The 18,963-nt window shown below is 53.9% G+C and overlaps 1 protein-coding gene across 2 annotated transcripts; it reads right to left on the bottom strand.

Annotated features, from left to right (window-relative positions):
• Window positions 1–248: 248 nt before the first annotated feature.
• On the bottom strand, window positions 249–7,390 carry PODNL1 (podocan like 1). 2 transcript variants are annotated; one of them, XM_055371950.2, is made up of 10 exons: window positions 7,075–7,390; window positions 6,681–6,902; window positions 5,442–5,535; window positions 5,051–5,115; window positions 4,792–4,901; window positions 3,319–3,475; window positions 2,943–3,058; window positions 1,863–2,520; window positions 1,025–1,173; window positions 249–948 (listed from the first exon to the last, which is right to left on the bottom strand). In XM_055371950.2, exons 1-10 carry the CDS (start codon window positions 7,096–7,098, stop codon window positions 798–800), a joined length of 1,746 nt encoding a protein of 581 aa, XP_055227925.1. In that variant the 5' UTR covers window positions 7,099–7,390; the 3' UTR covers window positions 249–797. The 2 variants fall into 2 exon arrangements, 1 of the variants encoding a protein (XP_055227925.1); XR_008674180.2 differs by lacking the exon at window positions 249–948 and having other exon boundaries at window positions 1,053–1,173; window positions 1,421–2,520; window positions 7,075–7,247.
• Between the last annotated feature and the right edge of the window lie 11,573 nt (window positions 7,391–18,963).

An 18,963-nucleotide genomic window follows, 5' to 3' on the forward strand; every position in this document is an offset into this window, starting at 1 on the left:
CACCCACCCCCCGGTTCTCCTGGAAGTGGATGGGGAGGCACCTGTTAGGGGAGCAGTTTTGGGAAGGGACAGTGTGCTTGTGAAAGGTGCTTTTTTTTTTTTTTAGAGACCGGATTTCCCTCTGTCACCCAGGCTGGAGCGCAGTGGCACAATCAGCTCATTGCAGCCTCCGACTCCTGGGCTCAATGATCCTCCTGCCTCAGCCTCCTGAGTAACGGATTACAGAAGGGCACCACCACACACCCAGCTTGAAGAATGCATTTCATTCCCATGCTTGCTGTGGGGGGGATACATGTGAGGGTCCCTATATCTGTCACCCAGTGTTTTTTCAGTGGGTGGCCTTGGGCGTCCCTGCAATCACACGTGGCTGGGTCGCACAGGGTGCTGTTTGGTGACCCCAGTGTGTGCCTCAAGACCTCAAAATTCAGTCTTGACCCACTTAGCATCCCAGAGCCTCAGTTTCCCCAGCTGGACTGATTGTGGGGAGGAGTCCGTGGACAGAGCCCCCGAAGGGTGCCTGGTCCGTGCTGAGTGCTGGAAGGGTTTGGCTTTATTGTTGCTGCCTCCATCTGTGTTGGGAGTTTGGGGTAGGGTGTGTCCTGCCAGGCCAGCATGGTCTGTGAGCCTGGAGTATGCCAGCTGTGTGCCTCCGTGTCTCAGCCAGTGGCAGGCAGAGCAGGCCCAGCCCTGGAGGCCCAGGAGAGCCAGACCAAGGGCCCCTGGTGGGTGTTGTCTCCTCAGTCCACGGCCCAGCGGAGTCCCAGGAGTCTGGGCTGCTCTGCTGGGCCTCTCTAGGATCAGGGGCCCCCTGCCCGTGGCCCACGTGGGGTGGTGGGAGGCAGCCGGATCAGGACCTGCTCCGGATTCCCTGCCGTGTCCACCACACGCAGGTTTGGGAGCCCCAGGAAGGCCTCAGCCGCGATGCTCGTCATGTGAAGCCTGTTGGCCCTGCACAGAGAGGCGGTCATGACCCTCCCAGGCCCTCCCCTGCCCACCTCCACCCCTCCGGTCACCCTCAGGGCACCTGAGGAAGAGGGCACGCAGGCGGGGTGTGCTGAGGAAGGCCTCGGGGCCCACGTGGCCGATGCGGTTGCCCTCGAGGTGCAGCTCCTCTAGGGCCTCAGGCAGGTCCGGGGGCACAAAGGACAGCTCATTGTGGCTGAGGTCCAGCATCTGGGCAGGGGGTTATAGATGGCATCGTGGCAGCCCCAGGCCTGGGCCACTCAGCTCAGCCAGCCCCCAACCTCTCTCTTTGAGAGTCCCCTGCCCCCTTCATACCAGCCTGGCCCTTCTGCCCCCCACCCCCCATGATTGCCAAATTCCTCCCCTCTGCAGAGGTAAACTAAGGCCCTTCCCAGGAAGGCACAGACAGACAGGTCCCCACTTGATTAAATGAGTCAGTCATTGAATCGCACCATACCTCTTTCATCACTTTTTTTTTCAAGAGACAGGGTCTTGCTGTGTTGCCCAGTCTGGAGGGCAGTGGCCCGATCACGGCTCATTGCAGCCTCAAACTTCTGGGCTCAAGCGATCCTCCTGCCTCAGCCTCCTGAATAGCTGGGACTACAGGCATGTGCCACCACGCTTGGCTATGTTTTTTTGATAGAGATAGGGTCTTGCTATGTTGCCAGGCTGGTCTCAAACCCATAGCCTAAAGCGATTCTCCTGCCTTGGCTTCCCAAAGTACTGGGATTACAGGCATGAGCCACCTCACCCAGCCTCCTCATCACCTTCTAACCCACTCTTATCATTTTCTTGTTCTGATTGCTTTACCAGCTAACTAGAATGTTTGGGATGTGGCAGGGCAGGCAGGGGGATGGAGGGGCCCTGGGGACAGTGTGGCTAACCAGCCTGTGCCTGACCTGGAGGGCCTGGAGCTCGTGCCAGGTGCCTGGCCCGATGTCGCCGACCCGGAGCCGGTTGTGCGCCAGGCTGAGCTCCCGCAGTTGGTCCAGGCCGGCCAGAGGCTCGGGCTCGAGCATCCGCAGCTGGTTGCGTTGCAGCTGCAGGGTGCGCAGGCCAGTGGGCAGGCCCATGGGCAGCCGGGTTAGCTGATTCCCTGCCAGGTCGAGGCTGCGCAGGGCACGCAACCGGCGGAAGGCCCGGTGGTGCACGTGGGCGCTGGCCAGGCGGTTATAGGCCAGGTTAAGCTCCGTCAGGCCCGGTGTGGCGACCAGGTCGCGGGCACCCAGCGCGGCCACGTGGTTGTGGGGCAGCACCAGCGCACGCAGGCGGCGGGGCAGGGCTGGAGGCACGCGGTCCAGCCCATTGCCATAGAGGTGCAGCGTGTGCAGGCCCCGCAGCGGCCGCAGAGCCCCGGCGGGCAGCCCTGAGCTCCCCAGCTGGTTGTGCTGCAGCAACAAATAGCGCAGACCACGCGCCCCGTGCAGCCGAGCCGCCTCCACCTGCCGGATGCGGTTGCGGCCCAGGTGCAGGATAGCCAGGGTCCGGGGCAGGCCAGCGGGCACTGTGGTCAGCTGGTTGTGGGAGAGATCCAGGTATTCAAGGCTATGCAGCTTGCTGGAAGGAGAGAGGGTCGGTGTTAGGTGGGGCACTTGGAGTGGGGTGCCTGACAGATTTTGGCGGGGAGGCTGGGGAGTGGTCCTGAGACAGATTTAAACTGGAGATTTCGACTTGGGAGTGATGCGTTGAGAGAGCTGGGTGGGAGGTAAACTTGGGGTGCCCAGGGCAGATTCCAGCCTGAGAGTTAGCTATGGGGATGACCAGGGTAGAGCCGAGATGGAAAGGCATGTTAGACTTACGATGTCAGTGCAGGGCTGTGGGGAACAGGGACACCTACCCAGTGCTCTGCCGAGCCCAGTGAGCAGCAGGCACTCAGTAAATGAGGCCGTGGCTTAAGAGCCAGTCAGGGAAGGGGGACTGAAGGTTGGGACCCCCGACTGTAAATTCTCAGCCCCTGCTGCCCCCCAACCAGCCTGTACCTGAAGGTGGTGGCATCCAGGCCACTGTCCGTCAGCTGGTTGTGCTGGAGGTAGAGCTCGCGGAGTTGAGTCTGGCGGCTCAGGGCTCCTCGGGGCACCTTGGAGATGAGATTGTTCTGGACAAGGGAGAAGAGAATGAGACTTGAGTCTGGGATGAGGGCAGCGGGAAGCCACAGACGGCTTTTGAGTAAGGCAGTGACGAGGAGCTTGCCTTGAGCTCAAAGTGATTTCCAATAAAGTGATTCAAAGAAGGATAACTCTGACCACTGGCATTCTGAGGGGCAATTGAGAAGAATGGAAAGCTAGGAACTAGAGGGGTCCCCCTGGAAAGAGGTGAAGAGAGTCTGGCCTGGGGTGGGACCTACAGCAGGGCTACCTGCAGGTGGAGCCGCTCGAGTGAGGGCGGCAGGCTGGGCGGCAGGTAGCTGAGCCGGTTGTTGGAGAGGCTGAGGGTGGCGATGGCCTCGGAGCCGCGGAAGGCGTCGGGGGGCAGGCCAGCGTTGCTCAGCTGGTTGTTGTGGAGGTACACGGACCTGAGGAGAGCCAGGCTCCGGCCACCAGCCTGCCCCTCGCCTCCCACCACCCCACTCCCGCACCACACCCTGCTCAGGGTCGCCTTCAGTGTGTGTGTGTGTGTGTGTGTGCATGTGTGGAGTCTGTGTGGGAATGTAATTGTGTATGTGTGCATGTGACTGTGCGTAGGTGTGCAGGTGAGTGTGCATGTGTGTTGTATGAATAGATGTGTGTGCATGTGTGTGAGCAGTGTGCATGTGTAAGTGTAATGAGTGTGTGCATATGTGGAGTGTGTGTGCACGTGTGTATGTGATTGTAAGAGTGTGTGGGCGTGCATGTGTGTATGTATATGCAAGTGTGTGCTATGTGCCTGTGCATAAGTGTGCATGTGTGAGTGTGTGCATGTGATTGTAAGTGTGGGTGTGCATGTGTGCATGCCTGTGCATAAGTGTGCATGTGATTGTGTGTGTGCATCCGAGTGTGCAACTGTGTGTATGCATGTATGTGCATGTGTGCATGTGATCGTGTGCAAGAGTGTGAGCATTGTGTACATATGTGCATGTGTGTGCATGAGTGTGTGCTTGTGTGTGCATGTGATTGCGTGTGCATGCATGAGTGTGTGCCTGTGTGCATGTGGTTGGAAGTGTGTGCAGGTGTGTATGTGAGTCTGTGTGTGTGCATGTGATTGTGTGTGCATGAGCATGTGTTCATGTGGTTGTGTGTGCAGGTGTGTATGTGAGTCTGTGTAAGAGTGTGTGTGTGTGTGTGTGTGTCTGTCCCTGCACATACTGTCTCCACCTCAGTCTGGAGTTCTGACACAGCATACAGGGCCCTGTCTCCCCCCTCACTCTCCTCCCAGGGTAGAACTATGCCCTCTTCCCACTCCCCAAGGCTAGGGATCTGTCCCCGGTTAAGCCCTCCAGGGCAAGGCATTTTGTTTCTGTTTTTGTTTTTAATTTTGAGACAGAGTCTCACTCTGTCGCCCAGGCTTGAGTGCAGTGGCACGATTTCGTCTCACTGCAAACTCCACCTCCTGGGTTCAAGCAAGTCTCCTGCCTCAGCCTCCTGAGTGGCGGGGATTACAGGCGCACACCACCACCCCCAGCTAATTTTTGTATTTTAAGTAGAGACAGGGTTTCATCATGTTGGCCAGGCTGGTCTCGAACTCCTGACCCCAGATGATCCTCCCACCTTGGCCTCCCAAAGTGCTAGGATTACAGGAGCGAGCCACTGCGCCCGGCCAAGGGCAAGGTCTTAACTCCCTCATTGCTCCTAGAACCGGGGCATGACACAGACGTATCTGAGGCCTGGGGGCCTGGGCTGGGCCAGGGTCTACCTGAGTGCCGGCTTCTCCCCAAAGGTGAGGGGGAAGATCTCCATCACTTGGTTGGCAGCCAGATCCGCGACACGGAGGGACCGGGGCAGAAACTGAGGGGCCACTGAGAGCTGTGGGGACACAGCCCACAGCCGCACTGGTCCTGGTGCGCCTTGGCCCCACCACTTCCCCAGCAGAGCTGTCCCCTCCACACCCTGGGCTGAGTGACTGAAGCTGCACCCTCACTGGGCTCGGCCTGCGGGTGGGGCTGGGGGCTCACCTTGTTGTGAGCCACGCAGAGGTGCTGCAGCTGGGTGAGGGACTCGAAGGCCTCGTCAGGCAGGCCTGGGAGAGTGGGGGGGGGGGCAGTGAAGGGACCCCAGGCCTGTCTTGGGTGGAGGGGGAGTCTGGGCTCCCAGCTGCCCCAGGACTCTCGGCCGGGGAACTGGCAGAGGCTCCCCAGGCCCTTAGATCCCCTCCTCCCCATCCCTACTCAAAAGCCACAGCCCCCAACCCCCACCCCAGCCCCTGAGTTTCCATCCCGCTCAGCAAAGGGCAGTTCTGGGAACTGCGACAGAGCTGCCCGCAGATGGGGCGGGGGAGGGGGATGGCAGCTGAGACCTCGGTCGGTCCTACAGCCCCAGAGAGGCCGCCTCCCTCTGCCCCCTCACCTTCGGAGGAGATAAGATTGTTGTGGAGGTTGAGGGTTCGCAGGCCACTGAGGCGGGACAGCTCATTGTAGGGGAGTTCCTGGAGCTGGTTGTTCTGCAGGGTGAGAGTTGGGGTGTTCACACCCGTGACCCTGTGACCAAGTGACCCCAAGCACTGATTCTCAACTTCCCATCAGCCCAAACCAGCCCCATACCATCATCACCCCCACAGTTAATCCCAAACACCCCATCACTCTGACCCAGTCTTATAACTGCCAAGATGTCAAACCCCAAACCCCCACAATCAACCCCAAATGTGCCATCACCCCCACAATCGACCCCAATTCCCCCAACACCCCCACAGTCAACCCGAATGTGCCATCACCCCCACAACCGACCCCAAATGCGCCATCACCCCCACAATTGACCCCAAATGTGCCATCACCCCCACAACCGACCCCAAATGCGCCATCACCCCCACAATCGACCCCAAATGTGCCATCACCCCCACAACCGACCCCAAATGTGCCATCACCCCCACAACCGACCCCAAATGCGCCATCACCCCCACAATCGACCCCAAATCCCTCAACACCCCCACAATCAACCCCAAATGCGCCATCACCCCCACAATCGACCCCAAATCCCTCAACACCCCCACAATCACCCCCAAATCCCCCAACACCCCCACAATCAACCCCAAATGCGCCATCACCCCCACAATCACCCCCAAATCCCCCAACACCCCCACAATCGACCCCAAATGCGCCATCACTCCCGCAATCAACCCCACATGCCACAACACCCCCACAATCGACCCCAAATGCGCTATCACCCCCACAATCACCCCCAAATGCACCATCACCCCCACAATCGACCCCAAATCCCCCAACACCCCCACAATCGACCCCAAATGTGCCATCACCCCCACCATCAACCCCACACGCCACAACATCCCCATAACCCCAAACTCCCCATCACACTAACTCCAAACAACATTATAACCGCCAAGATGTTGACCCTAACACCACTAATCCTCAGCCCCCGACAACTTCCAGCATGTCCATGCTCACCCCTCTCATCTTGGGCATGCAGAGCCAATCTGCCAAGGCAAAGCTCCATCACAGCGTGCTCCGCGCCGCCCTCCTTCAAGTGTGTTCCTATACCCCACCACGCTCCTCAGCTCCGGGGCACCCCTCCAGCTCCCCTCACCACTGGGTCTCAGCCCTGCATGCCCCCACTCCCCTCCCTTGGCCCCACCTGCAGGGAGAGGTGCTGAGCGGCTCTGGTGATGTTGTCCGGGAACACTCGAAGGTCCAAGCCCTCACAGTCCACAGTGTCGACTCGGGGGCAGGAGCAGCGCAGGGGACAGGCCCGGGGCAGGGGCTGCGAGCTCTCCCCCAGGTGGGGGAAGGCAGCGTCTTCCACGCCGGCAACGGGCAGGGGGCCCGGCAACAGCAGGAGCAGCAGCAGGCTCGGCCACTGCGGGGGAGGGAGGGTCAGCGTGTCTCCAGGCTGGGCGCAGGGTCGCCATGGTGACTGGAGCATCCCCTCCTCGGGGAGGGTCTTGGTGGGGAGGCAGTGGCCAGTTGGCAGAGCGGGGGTGGGGGGGCAGGCAGGCCCCACCCTCAGACCCTCCCATGCCCCACCTTACCATGGCCAGCCCTGACTCTGCCATCTCGCCCAAGCTGCTGACCAGGACTTCCTAATGGAAACCAGGCGGTCACCTCCTGGAGCCTCTGCTGTGGCCACCACCGCCCCCCATCTCCAGACCCATGCCACCCCCCACAACAGCCTGTTCTCCCGGGGCTTTGGGGGAGCTGGCCCACCCCCTTCCCCGCCCTGGGGAGGACGGGCAGGCCGCCGGATGGGGTGGTGAGGACAGGCCAGCCCGTCCCCTTGGTCCCCCCCAACAACCACCCCATCTCTGCTTTCGTAACCTCAGCCAGCCTGGGCCGGGCCACAAGAACAAGGAATGTTTGGGGAAAAGCTGAGATTCGTCCTGTCTGGTATTTGGGACGACCGCAGGAGTAGGGGTGGGGATAGAGGGATGGGGGGAGCTTTGGGGCACAGGAGAGTTCCGAGAAGCAGGGGCGGGCAGCAGCGAGGGATTAGGGAGGCCTGAGCTTAGCCTGGCAGCCCAGATGCCAGCCTGGGAGTTCCTGACCAGGTCTGCTGCCCGGCACCCACCTCCCCTCTGCTGGCTGGTCTTGCTCCAGACACCCGCCCCCTCCTCCCCCCGCAAATGGCCACAGTCGCCTGGAAGGAAATTACATATATCCAGGCATCAGCCTGGTGGTTAAGAGTGTGAGCTTGGTGCCAGCCTGCCTGGGTTTGAACCTGGGCTGTGCCACCTCTCAGGGCCTTGGTTTCCCTTTCTGGGGTAATGGTTGGCTCACCACCCCACACTCCCCCACAGTGTTGTAAGGATTATATGAAGTGTGCATTCAGAACAGTGCCTGGCATATCCCAGGGCTTTGGCACCCGTGGATGGGGGTGACAAGCTGGTCTCCACATGAGGTCAAATCTCCCAGACCTACAACTTACCAACAGGGCGGCTTCAGACAGGTCCTTCTCCTGCCCAGACCTCAGCTTTCCCACACATAAAATGGGATTGACAGGCTGGGTGCTGGGGTTTATACCTGTAATCCCAGTGCTTTGGGAAGCTGAGACAGGAGGATCTCTCTTTTGTTTTTTGAGACGGAGTCTCACTCTGTCACTCTGTCGCCTAGGCTGGAGGGCAGTGGCGTGATCTTGGCTCACTGCAACCTCCACCTCCGGCGTTCAAGTGATTCTCCTGCCTCAGCCTCCCAAGTAGCTGGGATTACAGGCGCCTCCCACCATGCCCAGCTAATTTTTGTATTTTTAGTACAGACAGGGTTTCGCCAAGTTGGCCAGGCTGGTCTCGAGCTCCTGACCTCAGGTGATTTGCCCACCTTGGCCTCCCAAAGTGCTCGGATTACAGGCATGAGCCACCACATCTGGCTAGAAGGATCTCTTGAGGCCAGGAATTTGAGACCAGACTGGGCAATATAGTGAGACCCTGTCTCTAAAAATAAATTTAAAAAAAAATTAGCCTGGGCTGGGCTCCGTGGCTCACACCTGTAATCCCAGCACTTTGGGAGGCTTAGGCAGGCGGATCACCCGAGGTCAGGAGTTCCAGAGCAGCCAGCCCAACAGGGTGAAATCCTGTCTCTACTAAAAATACAAAAATTAGCTGGGCATGATGGCACGTGCCTGTAATCCCAGCTACTCCAGAGGCTGAGGCACGAGAATCGCTTGAACCTGGGAGGTGGAGATCACATCACTGCACTCCAGCCTGGGCAACAGAGCAAAACTCTGTTTCAATAATAATAATAATAATAATAATAATAACAACTAACTTGGTATGGTGGTGCACACCCACAGTCCCAGGTACTCAGGAGTCCAAGGCAGGAGGAACACTTGAGCCCCTGGGCTCAAGTTTGAGGTTACAATGAGCTATGTGCCACTGCACGCCACTCTGGGCAACAGAGTAAAACCCTGTTATTAAATAAAGAAAAAAATGGGGGGGATGACAAACCCCCTCCTTCAAAGAGCTGTCTTGAAGCAGAACGAGGCAGTGGGTAGAACATTTTAAGAATGGTGGCTGGGTGTGGTGGCTCATGCCTGTAATCCCAACACTTTTGGAGGCTGAGGCAGGAGGATGGCTCTAAGCCCAGGAGTTTGAGACCAGCCTGGGCAATAATGGTGAGACCCCCGTCTCTAAAAAAATTTTTTAAAAACTTTGTGGGGGGCCAGGCGCGGTGGCTCACACCTGTAATCCCAGCACTTTGGGAGGCGGAGACGGGCAGATCATGTGAGGTTGGTAGTTTGAGACCAGCCTGGCCAACATGGTGAAACCCCATGTCTACTAAAAAATACAAAAAAACAACAAAAAAAAATTAGCTGTGTATGGTGGTGCACGCCTGTAATCCCAGCCACTCAGGAGGCTGAGGCAGGAGAATCGCTTGAGCTCAGGAGGCACAGGTTGCAGTGAGCCGTGATCACACCACTGCACTCCAGCCTGGGTGACAGAGCAAGACTCTCTCTAAAAAAAGACAGAAAGGGCCAGGCACGGTGTCTCATGCCGTAATCCCAGCACTTTGGGAGGCTGAGGCAGGTGGATCACCTGAGGTCGGGAGTTTGAGACCAGCCTGACAAACATGGAGAAACCCCGTCTCTACTAAAAATACAAAATTAGCCAGGCATGGTGGCACATGCCTGTAATCCCAGCTACACAGGAGGCTGAGGCAGAAGAATCGCTTGAACCTGGGAGGCGAAGTTGTGGTGAGCTGAGATCGCGCCATTGCACTCCAGCCTGGGCAACGAGAGTGAAACTCCAAAAAAAAGAAAAAAAAAGAAAAAAGAAAGAAAGAAAAGGAATGCATTCACAGTTCTGGAGGCTGGAAGTGGTTCCAGGCAATTGTTGGTGTTTCCTGGCTTGTGGCTGCATCACCCTAATCTCTGCCTCAGTTTCCATGTGGCCTTCTTCACTGAGTCTGTTTCTCCTCTCCTGTCTTTATTTATTTATTTATTTATTTTTGAGATGGAGTCTCGCTCTGTTGCCCAGGCTGGAGTGCAGTGGTGTGATCTTGGTTCACTGCAAGCTCTGCCTCCTGGGTTCACGCTATTCTCCTGCCTCAGCCTCCCAATTAGCTGGGACTACAGGTGCATGCCACCACGCCCGGCTAATTTTTTTGTGTTTTTAGTAGAGACGGTGTTTCATCACGTTAGCCAGGATGGTTTCGATCTCCTGACCTCATGATCCACCAGCCTCGGCCTCCCAAAGTGCTGGGATTACAGGCGTGAGCCACCGCACCCGGCCTCTCCTCTCCTGTCTTTTATAAAGACACTGGTCTTTGGGTTTAGGGTCCACTCAGTTAATCTGGGATAATCTCATCTCAAGATCCTTAACTGAATTACATCGCAAAGACCTGTTTTCCAAATCAGGTCACATTCACGGCATCGGGGAGACAGGACATCTACCTATCTATTTGAGGGACACCATTCAAACCACGACATGGATTAACCTGGGTAGAGATAATCTTGTGGGAAAAAAAATTGCAGAATGATGCTAACAATGTAGATCATTTCCATATATTAAAACATACATATTGGCTAGCTCTGGGGGGAGACCCGAATGCTTGTGTCTGGGGGCAAAGAGAGGCTTGCCACTGGATATCCTTGTACATCTGTTTTTGTTTTGTTTTATTTATTAAATTAATTAATTAATTAATTTTTTTGACAGAGTCTCGCTCTGTCACCCAGGCTGGAGTGCAGTGGCGCAATCTCGGCGGCCCACTGCAAGCTCCGCCTCCCGGGTTCACACCTTCTCCTGCCTCAGCCTCCCAGGTAGCTGGGACTACAGGCGCCTGCCACCATGCCTGGCTAAATTTTTTTTGTATTTTTAGTAGAGACAGGGTTTCACCGTGTTAGCCAGGATGGTCTTGATCTCCTGACCTCGTGATCTGCCTGCCTTGGCCTCCCAAAGTGCTGGGATTACAGGCGTGAGCCACCACACCTGGCCCTATTTGTTTATTTTGAGACAGAGTCTCTCTGTTGCCCAGGCTGGAGTGCAGTGGCGGGATCTTTGCTTACTGCAGCCTCCGATCCCCGGGTTCAAGCGATTCTCGTGTCTCAGCCTCCCGAGTAGCTGGGACTACAGGTGCAGGCCATGATGCCCGGCTAATTTTTGTATTTTTAATAGAGACAGGTTTTGCCAAGTTGGCTAGGCTGGTTTCAAACTCCTGACCTCGATGATCCGCCCGCCTTGGCCTTCCAAAGTACTGGATTACAGATGTGAGCCACTACTCCTGGCCTGTTTGGGGTTTTTTTTGTTTGTTTTGGGGTTTTTTTGAGAGGGAGTCTTACTCTGTCACCCAGGCTGGAGTGCAGTGGCACGATCTCGGCTCACTGCGACCTCTGCCTCCCGGGTTCAAGCAATTCTTCTGTCTCAGTCTTCCCAGTAGCTAAGACTACAGGCGTACACCACCATGCTTGGCTAATTTTTGTATTTTTATTACAGACAGGATTTTACCATATTGGTCAGGCTGGTCTGGAACTCCTGATCTCAGGTGATCCACCCACCCTGGCCTCCCAAAGGGCTGAGGTTACAGGCATGAGCCACCACACCCGGCCTGTTTTATTTTGTTTTTTAAGAGACAGGAGCTCACTATGTTTCCCAGTCTGAACTCCAACTCCCAGGCTCAAGCAATACTCCTGAATAGTTGGGGCCATGGGCATGCACCACTGTGCCCTGTACATCTGTTGAATTAAATAGCAAAAAAGTTGAGCAGGGTGCAGTGGCTCACATCTGTAATCCTAGCTACTCAGGAGACTGAGGCAGGAGGAACACTTGAGGACAAGAGTTCAAAACCAGCCTGGGCAACATAGTGAGACCCTCATCTCTAAAAAAAAAAAAAAATTCAGAAAATTAGGTTGGGCAAGGTGGCTCACGGTTGTAATCCCAGCACTTTGGGAGGTGGAGGTGGAAGGATTGCATGAGCCCGGAAGTTCAAGACCAGCCTGAGAAACAAAGTGAGACCCTGTCTCTACAATTATTTTTTTTGAAATGGAGTCTCACTCTGCTGCCCAGGCTGGAGTGCAGTGGCATGATCTCGGCTCACTGCAACCTCTGTCCCCTGAGTTCAAGTGATTCTCCTGCCTCAGCCTCCCGAGTAGTTGGGATTACAGGTGCCTGCCACCGCGCCCAGCTAATTTTTGTATTTTTAGTAGAGACACGGTTTCACCATCTTGGCCAAGCTGGTCTTGAACTCCTCACCTTGTGATCCACCCGCCTCAGCCTCCCAAAGTGTTGGGATTACAGGTGTGAGCCACTGTACCTGGCATTGTAGAGGCAGGAGAATCGCTTGAATCTGGGAGGCAGAGGTTGCAGTAAGCCGAGATCACACCACTGCACTCCAGCCTGGGTGACAGAGCGAGACTCTATTTAAAAAAAAAAAAAAAGCTTTTTAATTAGCTTGGCACAGTGGTGCATGCCTGTAGTTCCAGCTCCTTGGGAGGCTGAAGTGGGAAGATTGCTTGAGCCTGGGTGGAGTGCCACCGCACTCCAACTTGGGCAACAAAGCAAGACCCTGTTTCCAAAAAAGAAAAGAAAGGAAATGGTGGATACACACTGCTAACTTCAAGGGAGGCTGAGAAACACCATCTTTCTACTGGGAAGCCACATGTTCAGATAAAAATGGAGTTTCTTGGCTGGGTACAGTGGCTCATGCCTGTAATCCTAGCACTTTGGGAGGCCGAGGTGGGCGGATCACGAGGTAAGGAGTTTGAGACCAGCCTGGCCAACATGATGAAACCCGTCTCTACTAAAAATACAAAAATTAGCCGGACGTGGTGGTGGGTACCCGTAATCCCAGCTTACTTGGGAGGCTGAGGCAGGAGAATTGCTTGAACCTGGGAGGCAGAAGTTGCAGTGAGCCGAGATCGAGCCATTACACTCCAGCCTGGGTGACAGAGCAAAACTCTGTCTTGGAAAAAAAAAATTGAGTTTCTATCACTACTGCATAAAAGTGGGATGACCTGTAAAAAGGAAGCAATGAGGAGTTAGGACCACAAGGAAAATTGAGCCCAAGGCTTTCTGTGTTCAAAGCCACTGGTCTCCAAAGTTGGGTGTGGGAAATGAATCATAATTTCTAGTTCTATTTACCTGCCCCATCCTGTTTTATGGCCCTTTTCCAGGTGTGATTTAATTCACAGGCTAGAAACAGTGGTCTAAATGCACCTGTATAGTTGGGTCATTTGTAAACAAATACATATACGTATTAAGGGAGAGTCCAAGTGACGAACGATCAGAAATATGGGAAGTCTTGGCTAGGTGCAGTGGCTCACGCCTGTAATTCCAGCACTTTGGGAGGCCGAGGTGGGCGGATCACGAGGTCAGGAGATCAAGACCATCCTGGCTAACATGGTGAAACCCCGTCTCTACTAAAAATACAAAAATTAGCTGGCCGTGGTGGTACACACTTGTAGTCCCAGCTACTCGGGAGGCTGAGGTGGGAGAATTGCGTGAGGCTGGGAAGTTGAGGCTACAGTGAGCTATGATCACACCACTGCACTCCAGCCTATCTCAAAAAAAAAAACACAAAAAAACAAAACAAAAAAACCACCATAAAAACACCTTTATAATAATTGTTGTAGGCGGAGGTTTCAGTGAGCCAAGATTGCAACACTGCACTCCAGCCTGGGTGAAAGAGCAAGACTCCATCTCAGAAAAAAAAAAAAAAAGGCTGGCCATGGTGGCTCATGCCTGTAATCCCAGCACTTTAGGAGGCCAAGGCAGGTGGATCACCTGAGGCCAGGAGCTCAAGACCAGCCTGGCCAACATGGCGAAACCCCGTCACTACTGAAAATACAAAAATTAGCTGGGCCTGGTGGTGCATGCCTGTAATCCCAGCTATTTGGGAGGCTGACGCAGGAGAATCACTTGAACCCGGGAGACAGAGGTTGCAGTGAGCTGAGATCGCACCATTGCACTCCAGCCTGGGTGACAAGAGCAAAACTCCACCTCAAAAAAAAAAAAAAAAAGAAAAAAGAAAAAAGAAAAAAAAAAGAATTGAGGTAAATTGCAGGACATCATGTTGGCGTCCACCAAGAATTGGGGAATTACTTGATTTGGGAGAAGCCACCCCATCATCTGGTGTCAGAAGCGAAGGATTGAGAGTGATGTGATATAGAAGGAAAAACAGTCTGTTTGTCCCATGTACGTATTCAACTGACTTGGACCAAACTGACTTCTCCCTAGTCTTCCTCATATCAAAAAATGGCACTAACATTTTGCTAAATATTCCACTCAGATGCTAAAGTCATCATTAACTCCTCTCTCCTTGCCCGTATCCCAATATCTTGTCCTTGAAAATGACCCCATCGGCTCTGACTATGGCCACTTTTCTCCATTTTCTTTCTTTATTTTTATTATTATTTCTGAGACAGCGTCTCATTCTGTTGCCCAGGCTGAAGTGCAGTGGTGCGATCACGGCTCACTTGCAGCCTTGAACTCCTGGGCTCAAGCGATCCTCTCACCTCAGCCTCCCAAGTAGCTGGGAGTACAGGCTCAGGCCCTCATGCTAATTTCTAAAATTTTTATAGAGATGGGATCTCACTATGTTGCCCAGGTTGGTCTCCGGCGATCAAGGGAGACTTTAAGCAATCCTCCCACTCAAGCCATCTCCTGCCTTGGTCTTCCAAAGCACTGAGATTACAGGCGTGAGCCACCACGGCCAATATTCTCCATTTTCTTTTCTTTTCTTTTCTTTTTTTTTTTTTTTTGAGACGGAATCTTGATCAGTCGCCCAGGTTGGAGTGCAGTGGCGCAATCTCGGCTCACTGCAAGCTCCGCCTCCCGGGTTCACGCCATTCTTCTGCCTCAGCCTCCTGAGTAGCTGGGACTACAGGCGCCCGCCACCACGCCCGGCTAATTTTTTTTTTTTTTTTTTTTGTATTTTTAGTATAGACGGGGTTTCACCATGTTTAGCCAGGATGGTCTCGATCTCCTGACCTCGTGATCCACCCCCCTCAGCCTCCCAAAGTACTGGGATTACAGGCGTGAGCCACCACACCCGGCCGTATTCTCCATTTTCAATGCTAGTAGATTAATCTAAGTCAGCATCACCTACCCTCCTAGCTCTCCCAAGACTATTCCTGCCCCCATCCTCATCCCCCAGGACCATTCTGCACATAGCAGTCATAATAACATCCTCCTGGCTGGGTGCTGTGGCTCACGCCTGTAATCCCAGCACTTTGGGAAGCCAAGGTGGGAGGATCACGAGGTCAGGAGATCAAGACCATCCTGACCGTCCTGGCTAACATGGTGAAACCCTGCCTCTACAAAAAAAAAAAAAAAAAGCCAAGCATGTGGCATGCGCCTGTAGTCCCAGCTACTTGGGAGGCTGAGGCAGGAGAATCACTTGAACCTGGGAGGCGGAGGTTGCAGTGAGCCAAGATCGTGCCACAGCACTCCAGCTTGGGCGACAGAGTGAGACTCTGTCTCAGAAAAAAAAAAAAATCCTCCCCCATGCTCTTTTAAAAACTTAGAGTTTATTTATGTGTTTATTTATTGACACAGAGTCACGCTCTGTGTCACTGAAACCTCTGCCTCCCAGGTTCAAGCGATTCTCATGCCTCAGCCTCCTGAGTAGCTGGGATTATAGGAGCCCACCATCAAGCCCGGCTAATTTTTGTATTTTTAGTAGAGACAGCATTTCACCATGTTGACCAGGCTTGTCTTGAACCCCTGTCCTCAAGTGATCCGCCCGCCTTGGCCTCCCCAAGTGTTGGGATTACAGATGTGAGCCACCGTGCCTGGCCCCTTTGAATTTTGAAACAACATTATTTTATTTTTGTTATTTGTAATTTTATTATTATTATTATTAAAGACAGGGTCTTGCTCTGTCACCCAGGCTGGAATGTAGTGACGCCATCACAGCTCACTGTAATTTCAAACTCCTGGGCACAAGGGATCCTCCCGACTCAGCCTCCCACGTACATAGGACTACAGATGTGCTACCACACACCAGACTAATGAAAAAACAATGTTTTTTCATTGTAGAGATGAGGTCTTAATAGTTGCCGAGGCTGGTCAAATTCTTCTCAAGCCATCTTCCTGGCTCAGCCTCCCAAAATGCTGGGATTACAGGTGTGAGCCACTGTGCCCAGCCTGAAATTAGACATTTTCAGATCTGCAAAGAAGGTACAGAGAGTTCTTTTATTCCCTTCACTCAATTTCCTCTAATGTTTTTTGGGTTTTGGGTTTTGGGTTCTGTTTTGAGACAGGATCTCACTCTGTCGCCCAGGCTGGAGCGCAGTGGCTCAATCTCCGCTCACTGTAGCCTCCAGGGCTTGGGTGATCCTCCCACCTCAGCCTCTTACGTAGCTGGGACTATAGGTTCACGCCACCACACTCTGCTAATTTTTTTTATTTTTTATTTTTTTGAGAGTCTTGCTCTGTCACCCAGGCTGCAGTGCAGTGGCGTGATCTCGACTCACTGAAACCTCCACCTCCCAGGTTCAAGTGATTCTCCTGCCTCAGCCTCCCGAGAAGCTGGGACTACAGGCGTGTGCCACCTGAGATTACAGGCCCGGCTAATTTTCTGTATTTTTAGTAGAGATGGGGTTTCACTGTGTTAGCCAGGATGGTCTCAATCTCATGACCTTGTGATCTGCCCACCTCAGCCTCCCAAAGTGCTGGGATTACAGTCGTGATCCACCATGCCTGGCCTTGTTTTGTTTATTTGAGACAAGGTCTCGCTCTGTCTCCCAGGCTGGAGTGCAGTGGCACCATCATAGCTCCCTGCAGCCTTGACCTCCTGGGCTCAAGTAATCTTCCTGCCTCAGCCTCCCGAGTGGCTGAAACTATAGGTGTGTGCCAGTAGAGTCAGTCAATTTCTTTGATGTTTTGTAGAGATGAGGGTTTCGCCATGTTGCCCAGGCTGGTCTTGACTTCCTGGGTTCAAGTGATCCTCCCTCCTCTGCTTCCCAAAGTGCTGGGCTTACAGGCATGAGCCACCGCACCTGGCCTGGTCATGTATTTTGAGAACCTTCTTCAATCTGGGATAAATGTCTGATGTTGTCTAATGGTTAGATTGAGGTTCTAGGTTTGGGGATAACATCAGACAGTTACAAATGTCCTCCCTATCACATAGCTGGGGTCCGTGATGTCAATATGACTTATCACTGGCGATGTTGATTTTGATCACTTGGTTAAGGCAGTAGCTGCCAGGTGTCCCCACTGTCTTGGGGACAGCTTTGCTCTCCATGGACGTAGGGTATGCAAGAAGCAGGGGAAACTTTGGCTAAAGATACATTGTGATGGCCGGGCGCGGTGGCTCCCGCCTGTAATCCCAGCACTTTGGGAGGGTGAGGTGGGTGGATCGCTTGAGGTCAGGAGTTTGAGACCAGCCTGGCCAACATAGTGAAATCCTGTCTCTACTAAAAATACAAAGATTAGCCGGGCATGGTGGCGCATGCCTGTAATCCCAGCTACTTGGGAGGCTGAGGCAGGAGAATCGCTTTCTTGAACCCGGGAGGTGAAGGGTGCAGTGAGTTGAGATTGTGCCATTGCACTCCAGCCTGGGCAACAAGAGCGAAACTCCATCTCGAAAAAAAAAAAAAAGATATGTTGTGATATTGTGTTGCAATATATTTTTAAAAACCATATTTTGGTCTTAGGTTTTCTAGTACACAACTCCTAAAACCCTTGAAATCAGCCGGGCACAGTGGTTTATGCCTGTAATCCCATCACTTTGGGAGGCCAAGATGGGATGATCCCTTGAGGTCAGGAGTTTTCAAGCAGCCTGGGCAACATAGTGAGACCCCGTCTCTACAAAAAACATTTTTTTAATGAAGATAATAAAAAAAACCTATCTTCTAGATTGTTCAGAGGATTGAATGGGCTGGCCAGGGGTGGGGGCTCACACCTGTCATCCCAACACTTTGGGAAGCAGAGGTGGGAGGATCACTTGAGCCCAGGTGTTGGAGACCAGCCTGGACAACTTGGTGAAACTCCGTCCCTACAAAAAATACAAAAAATTAGGCCGGGCGCGGTGGCTTATGCCCGTAATTCCAGCACTTTGGGAGGCCTAGGCGGGCGGATCACCTGAGGTCAGGAGTTCGCAACCAGCCTGGCCAACATAGTGAAACCTCGTCTCTACTAAAAATACAAAAAATTAGGCGGGCGTGGTGGCGCACGCCTGTAGTCCTAGCTACATGAGAGGCTGAGGGGAGAGCATCGTCTGAGCCCGGGGTCGAGGCTGCAGTGAACCGTGATCACGCCACTGCACTCCAGCTTGGGTGACAAAGTGAGACTCTGTCTAAAAAAATAAAATAAATGAGGTAATGTATACGAATATGATGCACAGAGCGGACCTTCAACAATTATTTTTATTTCCATGATCTGCATAATGGGCACAACAGGGCCCTGCCACATCGAACTGTTTAAGCTCAGAACCGTGTCTGTCACATGTGGAGCGATCCATGATTGATGCTATCATTATCACCACCATCATCCCACCAACCCGCCCATCGGAAACAAGCTTTCATCGAATCCCATCGTTTTTTCCTTTTTTGTAAATCTCTTTCCTCGGCCTGGCTCTGCCGCCCAAGTATGCTCGTCAGGCCTTTGCCCACCTGGACCGGGCGCGGGCAGCCCGGGGCTGAGGATTCTCGAGCCTTGGTGGACCACAGGCTCCCGTCGCCCAGCCCAAGGGCCTGGACCGCCTATGGTCTCCATGGAAACCCGCCAGCCACAGGGGGCGTGACGCCGTTGAGACAGACAGAGATATTCACCTATCAGATCAAAGTTATCTGGGCTGGGCGAACAAACGGGACCTCCGAGTGGTACGTCCTTAAGGCGGGGCGGGAATACGGCAACCGGCCGCGGGGGCCGTTACTGTCGCTACCAATCAAGAGTCGAGATGGCTTTGATGGACAGGCATAGCGCGAGTGCGGGCTTTCGCCCAACCGGCGGGCCGCTGTCCCGAAAAAGGACCAATGAGGAGGTGGCAGG

Source organism: Gorilla gorilla, chromosome 20, assembly GCF_029281585.2.
Source record: "Gorilla gorilla gorilla isolate KB3781 chromosome 20, NHGRI_mGorGor1-v2.1_pri, whole genome shotgun sequence".
NCBI classification, from domain to species: Eukaryota; Metazoa; Chordata; class Mammalia; order Primates; family Hominidae; genus Gorilla; species Gorilla gorilla.